This window comes from Aythya ferina, assembly GCF_964211825.1.
Source record: "Aythya ferina genome assembly, chromosome: 19".
NCBI classification, from domain to species: domain Eukaryota; kingdom Metazoa; phylum Chordata; class Aves; order Anseriformes; family Anatidae; genus Aythya; species Aythya ferina.
In genome coordinates, this window is record NC_140309.1 from 11,384,218 (window position 1) to 11,401,293 (window position 17,076).

At 44.2% G+C, this 17,076-nt stretch overlaps 1 protein-coding gene across 10 annotated transcripts in view; it reads right to left on the minus strand.

Moving 5' to 3' along the window:
• ACACA (acetyl-CoA carboxylase alpha) overlaps positions 1-17,076 on the minus strand; it is a 125,055-nt gene that overhangs the window by 78,309 nt on the left and 29,670 nt on the right. For all 10 annotated transcript variants that reach the window (XM_084493481.1, XM_084493482.1, XM_084493483.1 and 7 more), the window contains 15 exons: positions 16,492-16,701; positions 15,807-15,977; positions 13,142-13,303; positions 12,395-12,558; positions 11,456-11,606; positions 11,001-11,104; positions 10,068-10,149; positions 9,788-9,933; positions 8,408-8,558; positions 7,007-7,141; positions 6,393-6,539; positions 6,079-6,267; positions 5,373-5,473; positions 4,666-4,754; positions 3,279-3,403 (listed from right to left, as the gene is read on the minus strand). In XM_084493481.1, coding sequence (XP_084349607.1) covers positions 3,279-3,403; positions 4,666-4,754; positions 5,373-5,473; positions 6,079-6,267; positions 6,393-6,539; positions 7,007-7,141; positions 8,408-8,558; positions 9,788-9,933; positions 10,068-10,149; positions 11,001-11,104; positions 11,456-11,606; positions 12,395-12,558; positions 13,142-13,303; positions 15,807-15,977; positions 16,492-16,701 — 2,127 coding nt within the window. The remainder of the gene's footprint in view (positions 1-3,278; positions 3,404-4,665; positions 4,755-5,372; positions 5,474-6,078; positions 6,268-6,392; positions 6,540-7,006; positions 7,142-8,407; positions 8,559-9,787; positions 9,934-10,067; positions 10,150-11,000; positions 11,105-11,455; positions 11,607-12,394; positions 12,559-13,141; positions 13,304-15,806; positions 15,978-16,491; positions 16,702-17,076) is intronic.

Below are 17,076 nucleotides of genomic sequence, written 5' to 3' on the forward strand. Positions count from 1 at the left end.
AGGGGTCTAAATGTGAAATATCTACACAGATGCTCTCAGATGCTGGACCACGTAACCTTTAGAGGTCCCTGTCTAAATCATTCTGCACTTCTGTGCCATCAGGGGTAAAAATATTAGATGTCCAATAATTTTACACATATAAAAAAAAAGCTAAAAAGCTACACAGAAGGAAATGCTTGGCACCGCTACCTATTTTCTTATTAGCAGCACGTGCTTTTGCACCCACACACGTCAGAAATGCTGACTTGTCAAAGACACTCAGGTATAACGTTATCCCATTACCCAGTTCCAGTCTTTTACCAGAAGTTCCCCCAACAATGTAAAATTGAAAAAGCACCTAATTGCAGCAGAATGCTTTGTGTAACACACAAAAATTAGCAAACCTTCACTATGAAAGCTGACCCAACAAAGAGTTTAACTGCCTGAAGTTTCAAGAGATTTTAAATGTGTTGGTTTTCCCTGGCAGGTTTATCAAAGCGAAAAACAAAAATCAAAATAATAGAAGTCCCACGTCCATTAACTAGTAACAGCTCACACCACATACAATTGCAAAGCTAAATAGCTTTTTCCCCCACACTGTTCTTGACCCCTTTCTCTCTGACCCCACACAAGTGCAATGTCATCTCTAGGAGTGATGGTGCAAAGCTCTCAGTGAGAGTGACCAAAGCTAAATCGTTTTAAAAACCCAACAAACTAAGCTCCTGTTAGACTGTCACCTCCCACTAGCCAGCCCAGGACCAGCAAACAACTACAACAACTACCTCCAAAGAAAGTTCTGTAAATCTAACCGCTCTACATCAGTGTGTGAATTCACAGGGAATAATTCCACAACCGCCTTTGGTGTGTTTGGAGTACAAATGCCTGGTGCTGTTCTATTAATTCTTGTTACTTTCAGCAGTAAGCAGGACACGGGACATATGCCACGCCATCTAACACAAGCAATTCTATCTAGTTAAGGGGAGGATGCGCATACAACAGTGAGTTAAGTACATAAAATGAATACACAACTTCAAATCACACTATATTTCAACAAATACATGAAAGATGGAGTAGTTCCCATCCTGCCTTAAACGCCTGCTAGCTAAAAATGTGAGTGATGGCAGCATAACGCTATTACTAAAACCATCCTCAGAGCCCTTTGTTAATAATGGATTCCTAGGGATACATCAATAACAGCAACACAAGCATCAAGGTGTTTTGACATGACATTTGCCCTTGGAGGACAAACGTAACCATCCCACATAAATAGCCTGGCAACCCATAAAATGCCACCGCCTTCACCATGATTACCAAATGTGCCAGGGGGGCCCTCGGACATGAAGAGTAATGCGCCTCTGAAGGAAGAGGAATGATGGGCCTTTGGCTAATGGGGTGACCTGTAATTCAGCAGCCTGTGGCTCCTAGCTCTGCCACAGACATCACGGTGACCTGAGGTCCGTTGCCCTTCCTAAACCCTGGTACCCACTTGAGCCAAGCAGCCCCTGCCCCACAGCTCCTGCCAGGGTCTCACAGAGGATGTACGAGCAGAACCTGCCTCCCTGGGCAGCCTCCTCCTCGGTTCCTCTGCAGGAAGGCCTCTCCAGCAGGCTGTGAGTCCCAGCAGAAGTGGGACTCAAAGCGGGTGGCCTTAACTTGAGATGAAGCAGCTGACAGTGTGGGAAGAAGGAGCACAGACAAAAGACAAAGGAAAACTCAGAGTCTTTAGTTTTTTTCTGTTCTTCCTGGCTCCCAGCACGCCCCTCGCTGCCTCAGCCAGACGTTTCACCTCCCGACGTGAAGACACGGCGAGACTTTACCTCCAAGACACGGCTTGCATGGAGGTGAAAATCTAGACAAAAACTTTCAGTCCCATTTTAGCAAGAAATAATCAGGATGACAACAACAAAATAAAGCAGGTAGCTGGCGCTACACTGGCTTTTGCCTGCACTGATTGGCAAAGGCAGTGAGCAAAGCCTCAAACCAGCTCTTTGACAAGGCCTTAACGCCTCCCCGGCACCCCCGTGTAATTACACACTTGAGTGACTGGACTCTGAAGAAAATTGAAGGCCTGAGCTGCGAACAGCTGCCATTTTCTCTCTCCATCACGCCAGCATGATTACTTGAGAAATGAACAGCCCCGGCTCAAAGCTACTCCAGAATTCTCAGAGGAAATATGGCTCCGTGTTCAAATAATGAGATTCTTAAGGCAAGCGTTACTTACAATCACACCACACACCAAAAAGAGAAAAGAAAAAAAAAAAAGGAAAAAACGAGAGCCAGAAAGAAAGAATTCCAGGGCCCTTATATCCTACAAATTAGAATTTAAGAAACCCAGCCTCTGCCTGGGACAATTATGAGCCTTTTTCTGCTTTTGAGAGTTATTTTGTGGATGGCTACTTCGGAAATATTTTTGGCCGTTAACAGACCACATTATATTTCTATAGAAAAGGAAAAAAGAGGGGGAGGGAGGGACAAAGTCAGAAGGGGGGGGAAGGATACTATTGTAATTAGCCCCTTAACAAGCTGTACACCTAACTCCAGCCTGTGCTGAAAATCACGTTGTAGCTAAATTCATCCTGCCTTGAGGAACGTGAGTATTCACTCTGCTTCAAAGCCTTATGTGGAATGAAGATTTTCTGAGGCTTTTTAGGGAAAAGAAAAAGGCAGGACTCAGTTGCTGGGTTTTTATTTATTTTTCCTGAGAATGCAATTTGCTGGGGGAATGTTACTCATTAGAGAGCAGCTGAGGTTAATAAGAGCTGAGATTTTCACCAGCCAGTATCAAGACAGAAGAACATGGGAAGATGATGACAGGTCCCAGCGCAAGGATTTGTATGTGTTTCTAGGGTGGGATCCATATCCAAGAGATTCCCCAATCTTTGCAAGCCCCCTGGACAGCTACACACCATTCCCAGGGGCAGAGACCTGATCCAGAGTGCCCAGCTTTGTGCTGAGACATCGAGTCCTAGCCTGGTTCCACCACACAGCTGGTCAGAAAGCGTTGCTGCAGACCTGCAGGGAGACTTTCTGAGCCTACAGCCAGGAAGAAGCTAAGACAGCAACTGCAAGCATATGAGACCAAATTGAGGAAGAACATGTGAAACCACACAAGGACACCAGTTCAGGCTGGCTGATGCCATTCACTAAGAAGAAAGCAGGAAGAAATTCCACATTGCTGCGGTCGCTTCTGTAGCTAGGAGGTTGGCATCCATAAGAATAAGAGCTGTCAATTCGGTACCTTTCAAAGCATCAAACACACAGCTACAAGGAGAAGCAAATTTCCAGATCAGACAACTTACAATGAGCATTGTAACAAGCAGGTTCTTCTTGGTGACCTGAGCATGTGAGAAGATGTAGTTCAGTACAGCATTCATGTCGCTTTTATTCTCTTCCCGAAGGGCAAAGACACACTTGTCATAGTGACCTGCAATCAGAAGTGCACATTTTTGCCAGCCTCCAAACCTCTGTGTCATGGAATATATGTGACAAGATGTGGTTTGTTTGTTGTTTTTTGTTTGTTTGTTTGTTTTTTACATTTATTTTTTGAGAATCTACTTTGTGTGATCCACACAATCAGTTGCGGGCTGGAAGCATTCCTCCCCACACCCACACCCCTCAACTGCAAGTTTTAATTAAAGCAGTTGAATTTCTCTTCTTAGAACAGCTGAAATACCAAATACCTGGTGAGCATTCAAATTTCAACCAGAATGAAATAATAGAAAAAAGACTTGCACCATCCTCTGCCACCAGCAAACTGAAGTGCAAAGGACTCTTCAGTACCATGACTGCAGGAATGGGGGCAGTATAAAAGAAAAGTAGAGCAGAAGCTGAACTACCTGTAAGAACTTGAGCCTCCTAATTAGCTAGTCCTTCATTGCCATCTTGTGCCTGGATACAGTAGTGCAATGTATTTCAGTTCTCAGTGTTTGAGGCTTATTCTTATGAACACTGAGAAACTTCATGGTATTTTATAGCAGGTGCAAATAGCTCAGACTTTTATATTTTTACTGCACTTAATTTTCTTACTGCAGAATTTAATAAGGAGGCAAGATGGAACTAAACAGCATGGTGAATGTAAACAGTTTTTCTGATTCTAATTTTTCTGCAGATGCTCAGAAATCAGAAAATAAAAATCCAGCTTCTAGTATGAAGCTTCTGCATGTGGAACACCCAACGTGTGGAGGTCTCTAGCTGGAGGCTACTGCTGACAGAGTCAGAGTAAGAGAAATCGAAGGAGAACCGCTTTATCTCTACTCTAGAACAAGTTCACAGAGCGGCTGAGCCTTAGCAAGCTCAATAACTACAACCCATAACTCAGTCAATCTGTCTCTTTACTCCAGATCATATGGAAGTCCTCACTTTGAGGATTATAAACTCATGTGGAGATTGTTCTTTTGATGATTTACAGGGAAAAGGAGCATTCCTAGTCTGAAAAGAAGCCAGTCGTATTATGGCATCTAAACTATGGGTAAGGTGGCACAGGATGTGAAAGATGATGGACATAGCAACAGTGGAAATGAGTAGAACAGACAACTTTAGGGTGGAGTTTGTCATTTGCTGGTTCAAACTGATGATACATAAGCATTATGAGCACTTGGAAAGCTCAAACTGGACATAAGCTTCTCTATAAAAAAAGAAAAAAAAAGTCTTTCAGGAATCAAGTGCTTGATGTGCACAGCAACTCACCATGCTGAAACTGAGTCTCCACCTTCAGGTACTGACGGAGCAGGTCCATCACCACAGCCTTCATGTGACCCCGAATACCACTCCGGTACCTGCAGAAGCAAAGAGGTCAAACCTAGCACTGAGTGAGACTGTCAGTGCGCTGTGTCTGAAGCTGCAGGTGAGTAACACTCAACACGGATGGCAGAGTAAGTCTGCTTGCATGTGGAAAGAAGCACACCTGCTCCCAAAAACCACTGGACAACCTCTGCAACGAGAATGAATGTGAAAATTCTACCATTACTGTTGCGGGTTAGCATGGCTCATGCTTTGCATCAAAACATCCTTTTTCTTCCGAGAATATCACAACTCTAGGAGCTAAAAGGCATGACACACCAGCTGCTTGATGAAATACCTAAGATGGGATCAGCATCGGGACAGAAGTTAAATCTTTCTTTCATAAGGAAAAGGGAAAAAGCCAGAAGCCACACCCACACGGTCCCCTCACTGTTCTTCAGGTTGGAAATTAGGAGAAATTTCTTCCCAGAAAGTGGTTGGGAATTGGAACCAGTTGCCAAGGGAGGTGGTGGAGTCACTGTCCCAGGGGGTGTTTTAAGGAAAGCGTGGATGTTGTACTTAGGGACACGGTTTAGTGGGTGATATTGGTGGCAGGGGACTAGATCATCTTGGAGGTCTTTTCCAACCTTAACGCTTCTATGAAAACAGCTCACCTTTGTACGAGCTGCACAATGCTCTGTGTGTTCATGAAGAAGACCTCACGCTCTGATTTGCGGTTCAAAGTGGCTGCATGGCTATCCAGGATATTGGCAATCTGAAAGAGAGAAGTCTCATGGCAGTTCCAGTCCTGGATGGGGAGATCTGGCTGAACAACTAGGGCAGAAACTGAGCACTGCCAGATAAACCAGACCAGAGCTCCAGCAGACTTCAGCAAAGGCCAAAGCCTTAAACTACTAAGGAAGTTAATGGCCTGACAATGACAGAAAAATTGATGCACAACATCATATACTACGGAAATCACCTTCCAACATCTCATTACCTGATGAGGCTTTCCTTAGTCGCAACCATTCTTTTTTAAGGTTATGTTGACACCAGAAAGTGCACTGTGGCATACGTATCAGCCAAAAAGCAAGTAAATAAATGCCCACAAGGCCACTGACATGATTAAATTGCTTCCAATTCCCAATCTAGCCTATTTAAAGCTATACTGAGCAGAGAACACACAGCCTTCAGCATGGGTAAAGAAGGCAAACCCGTAAGCTTAAGTAATACTGTAAGTATCTTTCATCGCGAAGATCCTGGATTCAAAAGCACCTTTCAGGTCCATCTAACCTCCAGCTAATTTAAAGGAATTTTATACTTCTCTTTGCCCCCAACAAAAGACAAATTTTTTTCCTCTGTATGAGTGCGGTTGATCACCTGTTGGCTGGGAAACTGGCAAAGGACTGATGTGATGTTGCTGGCATACTGGGCCATCTCCTTCTTGATGGACTTCTCCACATTGGGTGGGATCCGTCCAGAAACACTGGTCATGATGTCCTGAAGTTCCAGCAGAGGCAAAGATGGATCTCTCAGGGTCTTCATTAGTCGCTCAACCCAGCCCTTCACCTAGAGACAAGGCAGTGTAAAGACAAACATAAGGAAAAAAATAAGCAGTAAGAAGGGAGAAAAGGAAAGGCTGTTCAGTGAGATTTTCTTCAGCTCTTGCTCTCAGAAACAAAAGTAAACAATACCTTGCTGCTGAAGTAGGGCTCTGGCAGGCAGTATCCGTTCATCACATTGACCAGGTTATCTAGGACATAATGGAAGATGCGATGGAGTTTCTCGCCTCGAAGTGCTGTGCTCTGGATCTGTGGCAAGGTACCCGTGTGCAGTTCAGCCTGGAAACACAAGCAAGCACCACAGTGTCACTAACCCTCCAAAACTGCTCCTCAGCAACTAACCCTCCAATTGCTCTCACAGGGTCTGACACCCTTGGAACTGGGATACCTATCCCTGTCCTCCAGAAGAGGGTCACAAAGAGGAGTCCATGATAAAAAAGAATAAGCATGCAGAGGAATAAAGCAGATAGAAAGATCTGGCCAACCACCAATATCATCGACAGCCATGTATCCCCAACAGCAGTGAGATAAGAGCACGACAAGACTGGTACAAAAGCTTAGCTTGAATCAGAGGATGAGACAGTAATCTGAGTCCTAGTCCTCATGTAACAAATGTTACAGTGACAATTCCAGTACAATGCACAAATCTGAAGTTGGTTCAGTATATTGGGCCATCCTGTAGCACTTTCAGCATCGCTCCCCTATTAAAACCACAGCAAACTTCTGTGCTTCCTGCAACTTCTCACCTGCTGAACCCTGCTGGGATCATCCAGTTGGAGCTTGGCAATCACACAGCCTGGATCCAACACTGCCCCAGGGCGTTTGACGTAATGGATGCAGCCCGATTCTCCTACTGTCAGTGTCATCACCATTTTCATCACCTGTAGCAAGGAAACAGGTTACACACGCAGCTTTTGTTCTCCCCAGATGGCTCTGGTTTTGTGAGCTAGCAGCCAATATCCTACCGCAGACCAACAAACCTGCATGACCACCTTTTGTATTCAGCTTTTCTCAAAGGCTTAAAAGTACAAACATGGTGAATGAAACTCCAGGAATTTAAGTCAATGGTAGAACAAACTACTAGGCCACGGATTAGTGCAGCAGGAAGCTGTTTGAACCAATGGGTACTCAGGTAGGTCCCACATTCAACACAGATAGCTGCAGATATAATTTACTACTGCAGAGATAATTTATTACTGCAGCTGCTGGACTCTTAGAAATTAGGATTACTTTCTAGAGGTCACAGGTCTCAGCCTTCTGTTCACAAATAGAGATGCTGTCAGCTCAGCCAAGGGAGCTCTTGCCTTTGGAGCAGAAGTGTTGGGTTTGGGGGAGGGCAGTCTAGTTTTACCACTGCTGTAGCACACACCACAACGGGGAACACAGGAATTAAGCAGGTGGTGCCTTCTTAGCCATCACTCGGTTGCAGTGTATAAAAGAGTTTACATAAAATATCTAGATCTATGGCTCGATAGTGTTCTCCTACACAATCTCACCAACTGTTTTAATTGCTCCTCTCCGAACACACCCTTCCCTCCCTCAAATCTGTCTTGAGCCATGGACTCCTACACAACCTCTCACGCTTTCCTCACTATGACGCAGAAATTGTTAGTCCTCCTCCTCTCTAAGCGTTAAGTAACTTCCAAGGGAGAAGTGATGTTTATTTTCAGCTTAACTTGTCTGAGCAACCTGATAAATAATCAGGCAATCAGAGAGGTCTTAATTTATTACTTAATCCCAGCATATACCTCTGCTTCTGAGTCTTTAAGTGCTAAGCAGGGGCCTACAAACAGAAAGCCTTCTTCACTGTAGTTAGAAGACATGGTACACGTGGATCCTACTCTCCTTTGATATCACAGCAAGACAGTAACCGTGATAGTAACTCTTGCGGCTGAGAAATTTTGCTTATCACTTGGTGCAGTCATTAATGCTCAAATTGCAGCTGTTAATTTCTTCCCTACCACACCACTCTGCTTGCTGATTCCTACATTAGTCCAAGTTAAAACACAGAAAAATTTGGAGAGGAAATACTCTGAGTTACTCCTCATTCTTAATTCCCAGTTCCAGAACATTCAATTTATTTCCTCCTCAGCTTTTGCATGGACAGATTCAGCATCTGCAACCAACTCAGTTCTTTGAGATTTTACCTCAATTTCTGCAAAGCATTGGCCTGCAAACACGTGTCCGCCGTCCTCCACCACGTACTGAATAAGCTTCCCAGCTGACGGCGAGCGCAGGATGGAGGGATCGTTTTCCTTTTCAAACACACAGGTCTTGTTACCTATGGTGATGCGATACCTAGGAAATAACAGGAAAAATAGAATCAAAGAGCCATTTAGGTTGGAAAAGCCCTTCAAGGCCATGAGTCCAACCATCCACCTAACACTCCACGTCCTCTGCTAACCCATGTCCCTAAGTGCCTCATCCACACGTCTCTGAAATAATTCCAGGGATGCCAACACTTGGGCAGCTCACTCCAATGCCTAACCACCCCTTCCGTGAAGAAATCCTTTCTGATATCCAATCTAAACCTCCCCTGGCACAACTTGAGGCCATTGCCTCGTGTCCTATCACTTGTCACTTGAGAGAAGAGACCAGTACCCACCTCCCTGCAGCCCCCGTCACAACACTGCACACATGCTTCTCCTCTACCAGTGGGTATCACTCACTGTTAGAACCAGAACCAATGAAGTTCAGGATTTCATATAAACAAAAACTGATATTAGTGGAGATTGCACTCTCCATACTTAACACACAACACATCCAACAAATCCCACGCAAAATCCTCTTGTAAATGCAGCAAAGCTGAAAAGAGCAGGATGTATCCATACATTAAACTAAGGTTGAAATTTTATAGCATTTGCCAACCCAGAAAGTTATCAAAACTTTCTCTGAACTCCTGAGCACTTTGTTACATTTGCCATAGAAAATAACCAGCAGAGGGGGCAAAGTGGTTCCAAATCAAGAAGGTGGAGATTTACTGACATTCTAGTTCTCACCTCCGTGTGTTTCATCTCAGATACTAAAGCATTCAGCATCCCACGAGCAATAACAAAACCTTTCTCTGTGAGGACCAAGGTCTCCATCAATATCTTTCAAATTACCCAGCTTAGGGTCATGGAAAGAACAACTTCTCACACTTTCACAGAAAACACAAATCAATCACAAACTACGTCTAAGGGAAAGGGGGGTCTAAGCCCTAGTTCACCTAAACAACCTACAAAATCAACTGGTTGGTCAGAGCACTAAGCTCCTCTCCCAGGTGACCAGATATAATCCAAAAAGGGCACTTTTAAAGAGCCAGCAGGAGAATATGCACCACATCAGTACACACTCAGATCTTTCTTGTAAAAGTATCCTAGATATGCTCTTCAGATGAAAGCAACTTCTCCCTGCAAACTCCTCAATAATAATACACCTAGCAAGCTCTCCCATTCCCAGTTGATCACTTGGACGCAGAAGGTTAGGAGTACACCTAATCTTGGCTTGTATGGAAATGTTATACAACAAACTTTCCAGGTTGCTACCTGTCCACTTCTTCCTTCATGTACGTAGTATAGCTGCTGCCATCATAGGACAGGAGCAGTCCTCCATCGCTCAGCCGGTGCACATCCACTTCTACACAGGAGCTGTTCATGATGACCACGTAGGAGTTGGGAGACTGTCGGGTCACCTGCAGATCCACAAGAACGAGAAGTCTTACATGCAGGAGCCATGGCAGGTATTACAAAGATTAAGCCAGAGCAGCACATGGACATTTCCAACTAATGGTGGCAAGAGGATGGTTCTCCACGCTGTGCAACTTACCTTCAGCACATACTTCCGTCCTTCGTAGATGAGTTCCACATCCACGGTGTTTAGCAGAGTATGAGCAGGCAGAACTTGGCCCCTTGAAAAAGAAGCACAAAACAAAACATGTTTTCCAGAAGCCATCAAATGGCTATCAGGGGCCCAAGGAAGTTCAAAGACATATGCAAGAATTAGGCTCTTACACCATCTCTTCTTACAAGAGGTACACAACCATTTGATAAAGCCAGTCCATCTCTCTCTACCCATACATATCACCTCTACTTTCCTTTCCATTCAACAACTTTTGCCTTTGAGTCAAAGAAGCATCACAGTCCAAGTTACAGAACTCATAGCATGACTTCGCATTGGGATAAAGCAGCTCTTCCCCCTGTTTGCAGTATGGAGTCACCAACAGGACACTGAAGGGAAGAACTATTAAAAATGGATTTGCCTGGGTCATACCAGGTTTAGCCTGACGGAGCGTTATGACTGGGTTCCCTGCAGTGCCTGTTGTACTTTAAAGCCAGCAGGAACAGACAGGATTTTCTAAGTACCGGTGGGAAACATTCAGTTTTGAAAATTATGTCAAATCTAGAAAATTAAATCAAATGTCAAAACAGAAGGACAGTATATGGTGATTCAAGACTCCCTAAAATGTTGGTGTGGCAGCACAAAGGGAAAAAGAACTCCACATTTCTGCACCATTTCTTGAAGCTTCTGCCAAAGCAGCCAGAAATCAAACCAATCTGTTCAAACAGCAGGGGATATCTGGGGAGATGCATAGATACGTGCCAGTTTTCTTAGGCCAGTAGACAAACAGCTACCAGAGAACAGAGAGCAGATAACAAGCTCTGGGTATTTCTGGCTTGTACTCTACTTGAACAAAACTTGCAAGTCAAAAATAATTACAATCTGCTTGTCAGCTGTCTACCCAATCAGCCTGCAGCCTACCTTTCTAGAGAGTGCAGGAAGTTTGAGACACTGTTCCGTAAGCTCACATCAGCCACATGAAGAGCTCCACACACCACTCCTAGCATGGTATCAGGCCTTTCAGCCTAGAAAAAAAGAGTACATAAAACAGTTACACCTCCTTTAGCCTAAAAGCCAAAATACTAGCCTCAATTCTCACTTACACTAAGATGCTTTTATGGTCAACTCTAAAACCACTTTCCCCAGACAAAATAGTGACCTAAAGCCTGATGAAAATGTTAATTTGTAAAGTGGAAAATTAAGGATTTAGGAGTGGAAATTAAGCACTCCTAAATCCTTGTCTTCTTGCAACCATCATCCGCCAAGCTTTCCTACTCTCTGTTTCTCACTCTCTCTGCCCCACCTTCTCCCCTTCCTCTCCCTCTCTCCAACTTGTAAAGCAAAGCATCTCCAAGATGTAAAGCAAACATCTGCACCTGTACTTTCTCGGCAATAAGCCGGTCCAACCAGCCAGTGTCAATGCGGTTCTGCTGGAAGCTTTCTGTTTCCAACAGTTTAATCAAGTACTCAACAGTGGTTCGGAAATCCCCTCGGATGGACAGCTCCTTCAAAGCCACCACCATGTTTCTGAAAAAGAAAAGAGTACCCATTACCCATCCCATATTAACGGTAATGTGCAAGCTGGTAACTCTAGATGGTTCCCCATGAGTTGCCTGGAAAAACTAGTCAGAAAATAAGAGCAGAAGAACACGTGCACTGGAGCAAGATCCTATGTGGCATGCTTGGGAATTAAAGAATATTGATTTTCTTCAATCTGCTGCTGGTGCGAACCAGAAAAGCTCAGCCAGCACCAGCGATGAGATCAGGAGTTCCTGCTGTCATCATCATCCAAGTACCTATAACACACACGGAGTATACACAGAATGACAGGTGCTGTCACCATCCCACCCAGAACGGAACAGTGGAAAGACTCTGGATAAAAAGTGGCTTGGATGACAGGTCAGACAGTCCTGTCTTATGACAGGACTTTTATGTTCCACATCACGAGGATGCTCAGTGGCTTACAACGCATTGGCATAGTAAGTTATCAATGGTGTTCCAGTCAGAAGCCTTCAACATGAATGCCTTCAAAGAGGGACTTCAACAGAATGGTAGCTAATCTTACCCCAGCAGCAGACATGCAAGGCAGGAATGAAACAGAAAGGAAAAAAATAAAGAGAAGTAACCAAAAAGTGTAAAAATGTAGGTGTAATGCAGTGGAACTGCAAAGCATGTGGGATGAAAAGCCTGACCATGACATGGAAAGCAAGTTAAGAGAGGGAAACTTCTCTTAAAATTCCTAAAATAAAGAAGTCTAGTTTTATCCATGGCCCTTTGGATTAAAAAGAACCAAGACAAGATATTTCTTTACTTACGAGATGGCTTCTTCACGATTCTCTCCCCAGGAGAAGCAGTGACCAAACTGAGAATCAGCAAACTCATGAAGCCCTCCTGCAGCAGCAACACTGAAATAGCCCCAGACGTTCTTATTGCTGCGGAAATTCAGTTCCTGGACTGTACCAGAACTAGGCTTAAATCCCTGTAAAGACAGACAGACATTGCTATACACCCTAAAGAAAAAGTAAATAATCCAGAATTAGGGGAGTAATCAGAGTTATAAAGAGCATCTCTTTGCACTTCAATGTGATACACACATAGGTAAGTTCTGGCTGAATCTGTAAAGAGTTCAGTGCCAAAGCACCAGGATGGTTCTCAAGAATACAGAAATGCAGGAACTGTTGCAATTCAGAGAACACGGGAAACTGAAAACCTTAGCTTTCGTGAGGTCAACACCACCTTAAGCAGCTAACATTGACAGGGTGCTTGGGGAACAATAAAGTCACAACAGGAAGAAGTCATAATGCTAAGGCATAGACACAATCTATTATACCCCAGAAAGATGAGGAGACAAAGGTAAACATACTGTACAACACACCTGTGTCAGGCCATTCATGTTCTTCTAGTGTCTAACCACAGCCTACAGAGCTATCAGCTAAGGCAGATAAGGGAAGAATCTTTTTAAGTTGCTGCCAAACCTTCCAGGAACAGCAGCAGGACTGAACCTAGCTGGAAAGCTTGGGGTTATCAGTGTGATTAGGAACTACAGAATTTAAAACACTCACCTCATCAGGATTCTCGCTGGTGATACGTGCAGCAATAACATGGCCACGCGGACAGGGAACATGGGCTGAGTTCTCAAAATCAATAGCTCCATCTCCCCATGGAGAAACACCATACATCACTCGGATATCCTTGATCCTGTGGAGCGGAATCCCCATGGCAATCTAAGGGGGAGAAACAGTATTTACCACCACTAAACAAGTTGCTTTCCTCACAGAGTCCTTCTTCCTGGAGGAATTCCACAAATTCTCTGCAGAAGCTAACGCTGCAGTTCTGGTACGGCAAATACACACGCCTGTTTTCTTATGTGAGCCTTCTCCATGGACACATCTTGGAACATTCCTGGTTCTCAGGACAGCTGAGCTGAGTGTAATATCCACCTTAAGCCTTTCAGACAGTATTTTCCATGGACTGATTAAAGGGCTTCAAAGAAAGCTGGCCAGTGCTAGGTCAGCTGAGGATGGGCGTACATTAGGCCTGTTAAAAATACACTAAGGTGCCAGTGAGACAGTTGGCCCCTAACTGGTTGCATGAGACCTTTGTGGAATTTCACAACCATGAATTGCAGAGAGGGTAACCTGCAGAACTGGCAGCCTTACGGACTAAAGTCCCAGTAGTCATGAACTGTTTGGTTTTTTGCTTTTTGTTGTTGCTTTTTGGTTGGTTTTGGTACTGGGTTTTTTGGTTTTGTTTTTTCAGCTACAGTTCAAAAAGGCTGAGCTTTAGTTCAACCATTTCTTTCAGCTGTCTATTAACCAGACACTAACAGATAAAAGAAAAGACCAAACTGGTTACTGCACCAATGCCCCCCTCTATGAAACTGCATCTAGCATCAGCAATATGCAAGAACAGTGCCCAAACAATGAGGAAAGCATCTGATCAGTACAAAACTGTCAATGCCTGGCAAATACATACATTGAGCTACTGGAATTATCTGCCAAGAGAACACTCAGGCCAAAACCAAGTGGCCTCCTGACAAAATGAAGATGATCCTGCTCCCCCTGCTTGCTGAAATAAAATGATGATGGTCTTGACTGCTAGGAATTGGATGGGAGGTCTCTAGCATAAGAGAAGTCATGATGTGTCTGCCAAGCAGAGGGAGCTAGCTATATGCCAAAGCACTTCTGGTCTGGAAACGTACGTCAGTTCAAGCTTTCCAGTTCCTACCAGATCACACACCCTTTCATGCCTGCAGGCATTCAAAACAAGCTGCTCACCCTTGAAGGCCATCATCTTTTGCCAGCGCCTTGGGTGACAGAGCTGAGAGAGTCACTTCTTTCCAAACCCAAAGCAAATTGCTCCAAAGGCTTAGCAAGAAGAGAACTTCACATTCATGAGATTTGGGCCAAGTCAGCACAGTGAATCCAGCCACAGCTGCATGAAGCACGGCGATGGCTGACAAAGTGCATCATGCAAGTCCGAGTAGCTGCATCTCCCATGCAACAGCCAGTCTCCTTTTTGTCAGGGAGACTGATACAACCTGGTTCCTGTGAGCTCCCTGCTTTGACGACACTGAAGAGGGATTGTCTGTCACAGAACGTGCAGAGCACTAGACTCAATTTGATGGCATCTACCTTGGCCTCTCCATCGTACAGACATACCTTGTAATTTCAGGAAAGGCAGGAATTCAAAATAATAAAGGTGAAAGAAAAAGTTAGGCTAGCAGAGCTACCAGTTTCCAACACTCCTGCAACTAGCTCATCTATGAGCCTCAGCTATGAAGAGGAACCATCTGCTATGAGTGAGGGGCTTGGAGAGGTGGAAACAATTGTCCTGGAAGTCAGGAACTGCTAATCAAAATTTAAAAGATCAAAGTCACTTTTCTGAATTCCAAACAACTGCTGAACTTGCTGAAAGATGAAAATCCCAGTTGTCTGTTGTTTTTCCCCTCTGTCATTAGAAATTCTGGGAATACTGTTCTCCCTTGGAGGCAGCGGAGTAGGTGATGCACTGCTCAGAACTGGCCCAGCAGTTGATTGCTCTCTTAACCTCAGAAGCCAACTCATTTGACAAAATAATTTTAGAGCTTTAAGAACTACTCATGTCTAAAGCCTGTTGAGACAGGCCTTTTACACACCTTTCCTTAAATCAGTTTTCCTACCTTTACATTTTATTCCCCTGCTGCTTCACACTGCTTTTAACTGAAGGTCTCCCTAAGCAGTCCAGAACAACTAGAAAATAACCTCTCTTTGCTTTCCAAATCCGAAAGAACCAAAAGGTAGAACCGTAACTTAGTTGAACAGTCCTAACAGAAGGGGAAGAATATTTTGCAACACAGAGGTTTTGCTCCAGCCACAGAAGATAAATCCCAAGCTGGTAAAGTACCCAAACAGGTCTATTAATTGTTGGGTGCTTTTGTTGGGAAGGAAGAGTGGGGGATACAAGTAACACCTACCCGCACTTGAGGATGTAGGCCATATTTGGTCACGCTCTCTAACATTTTCCGTACATTCTCTCCTCTATCAGTACCAAGATCTACTCATCTGCATAACATTAGTGTGTGATCCAGTTTTAACACAGAAACCTGGCAGTGACTCAACAGGAGTCCGCCCCCCTAATTTTACTAGGGCTTCAGCAGAACAGGTTTTTCATGGTCAGGCCTCTTCACCACACAATTCCAGTACCTCTGAAAGCCTCCAGAAGCTCGGGACCTGGGTCCTGACTCACCTGGAGCTGTGCTGCCGGCAGATTAACATCAGCTACCATCTCCGTGCAGGGGTGCTCCACTTGCAGACGGGGATTCAACTCCAGAAAGTAGAAACTGCCATCCTGGCTGTAGAGGTATTCCACGGTGCCTGCGCTCACGTATCCCACCATTTTGGCAAGCTTCACTGCACACTAGGACACAGGAAAGAAGAGTGTTTGTTCTGTTCAGCCATGCCATCCACTTCAGTCTTCTTGGTGGTATTCTAAAACATCCGAAAGCTTGTACCCAGCCCAAGAACTACTCAAAGAAAAGCACATGGCACGGGAGTTTAGGTTTCCAGGCTATTTCATTTGCACTGTTTACAAAGGGCAGAGTTTGAAGTGAGTATTTGTAACAGTCAGGATTAGAAAATTCATCCAATCCCTGCAGCTTGTTTTTAATGTGACAACACGTATTTAAAATACACTGCCATCCCATTTTTGAGGTGAAAGCAGTTTTCAAGAGAGCTCTAAACTTTTTGTTAGCGCATGGTGGACTCATGCTTGGAAATGTCAGTGGTTGTCCACAAAAAGCACTATAAGACACAAAACCCTTCGCTCTTTTAAAAGATTCAACAATGTAAAATTACTGGCAATGTAAAAAAAAAAAAATCCTGGCTGTTTCTGGAGCGTCATAAGGAAAGAGAATTTTCAGAGCCTCTCTCACCTGCTCCATGTGCTCAAATACCACCGACGTCGCAATAGAAGCAGGTGCTTCTTCAATAATCTTCTGGTGCCTGCGCTGCACAGAGCAGTCCCGACCAAAGAGAGAGATGGCATTGCCGTACTGATCTGCCAGGATCTGCACCTCCAAGTGGCGGGACTGCTTGGCTAGCCTCATTACGAAGATTGGAGAGCCTGGGACTTCAGCTTGAACCTATAGCAGAGACAGCATATAAATGGACAAACCATTTTTTGTAAACAACTGTCTTCATCACAATCAACCCAAGCTCATTTTTAAGCAGCAAGTATCCATACTATTTCCCATGGGCCACTTATAGCTGAAAATACCTTGTGTTTGCTTGTATGTAATTGGAGTGCTCTTTCCATCATCTCAGCTTTCCTAAATAACCCATAAGCTAAAGCAGGTTTGTGCCCCTCAGCATTTTACATTTACACTGCAAATACTCTCTATTACATGGATTTATTCAGCATCTACCAGGACGCTGAGTATTTGACAACCGTATTGGTTATGCAGATATACTGAAATCCTACCAACATAGAGAAGAAAGAACGCAGCCTGTGCCAGTCT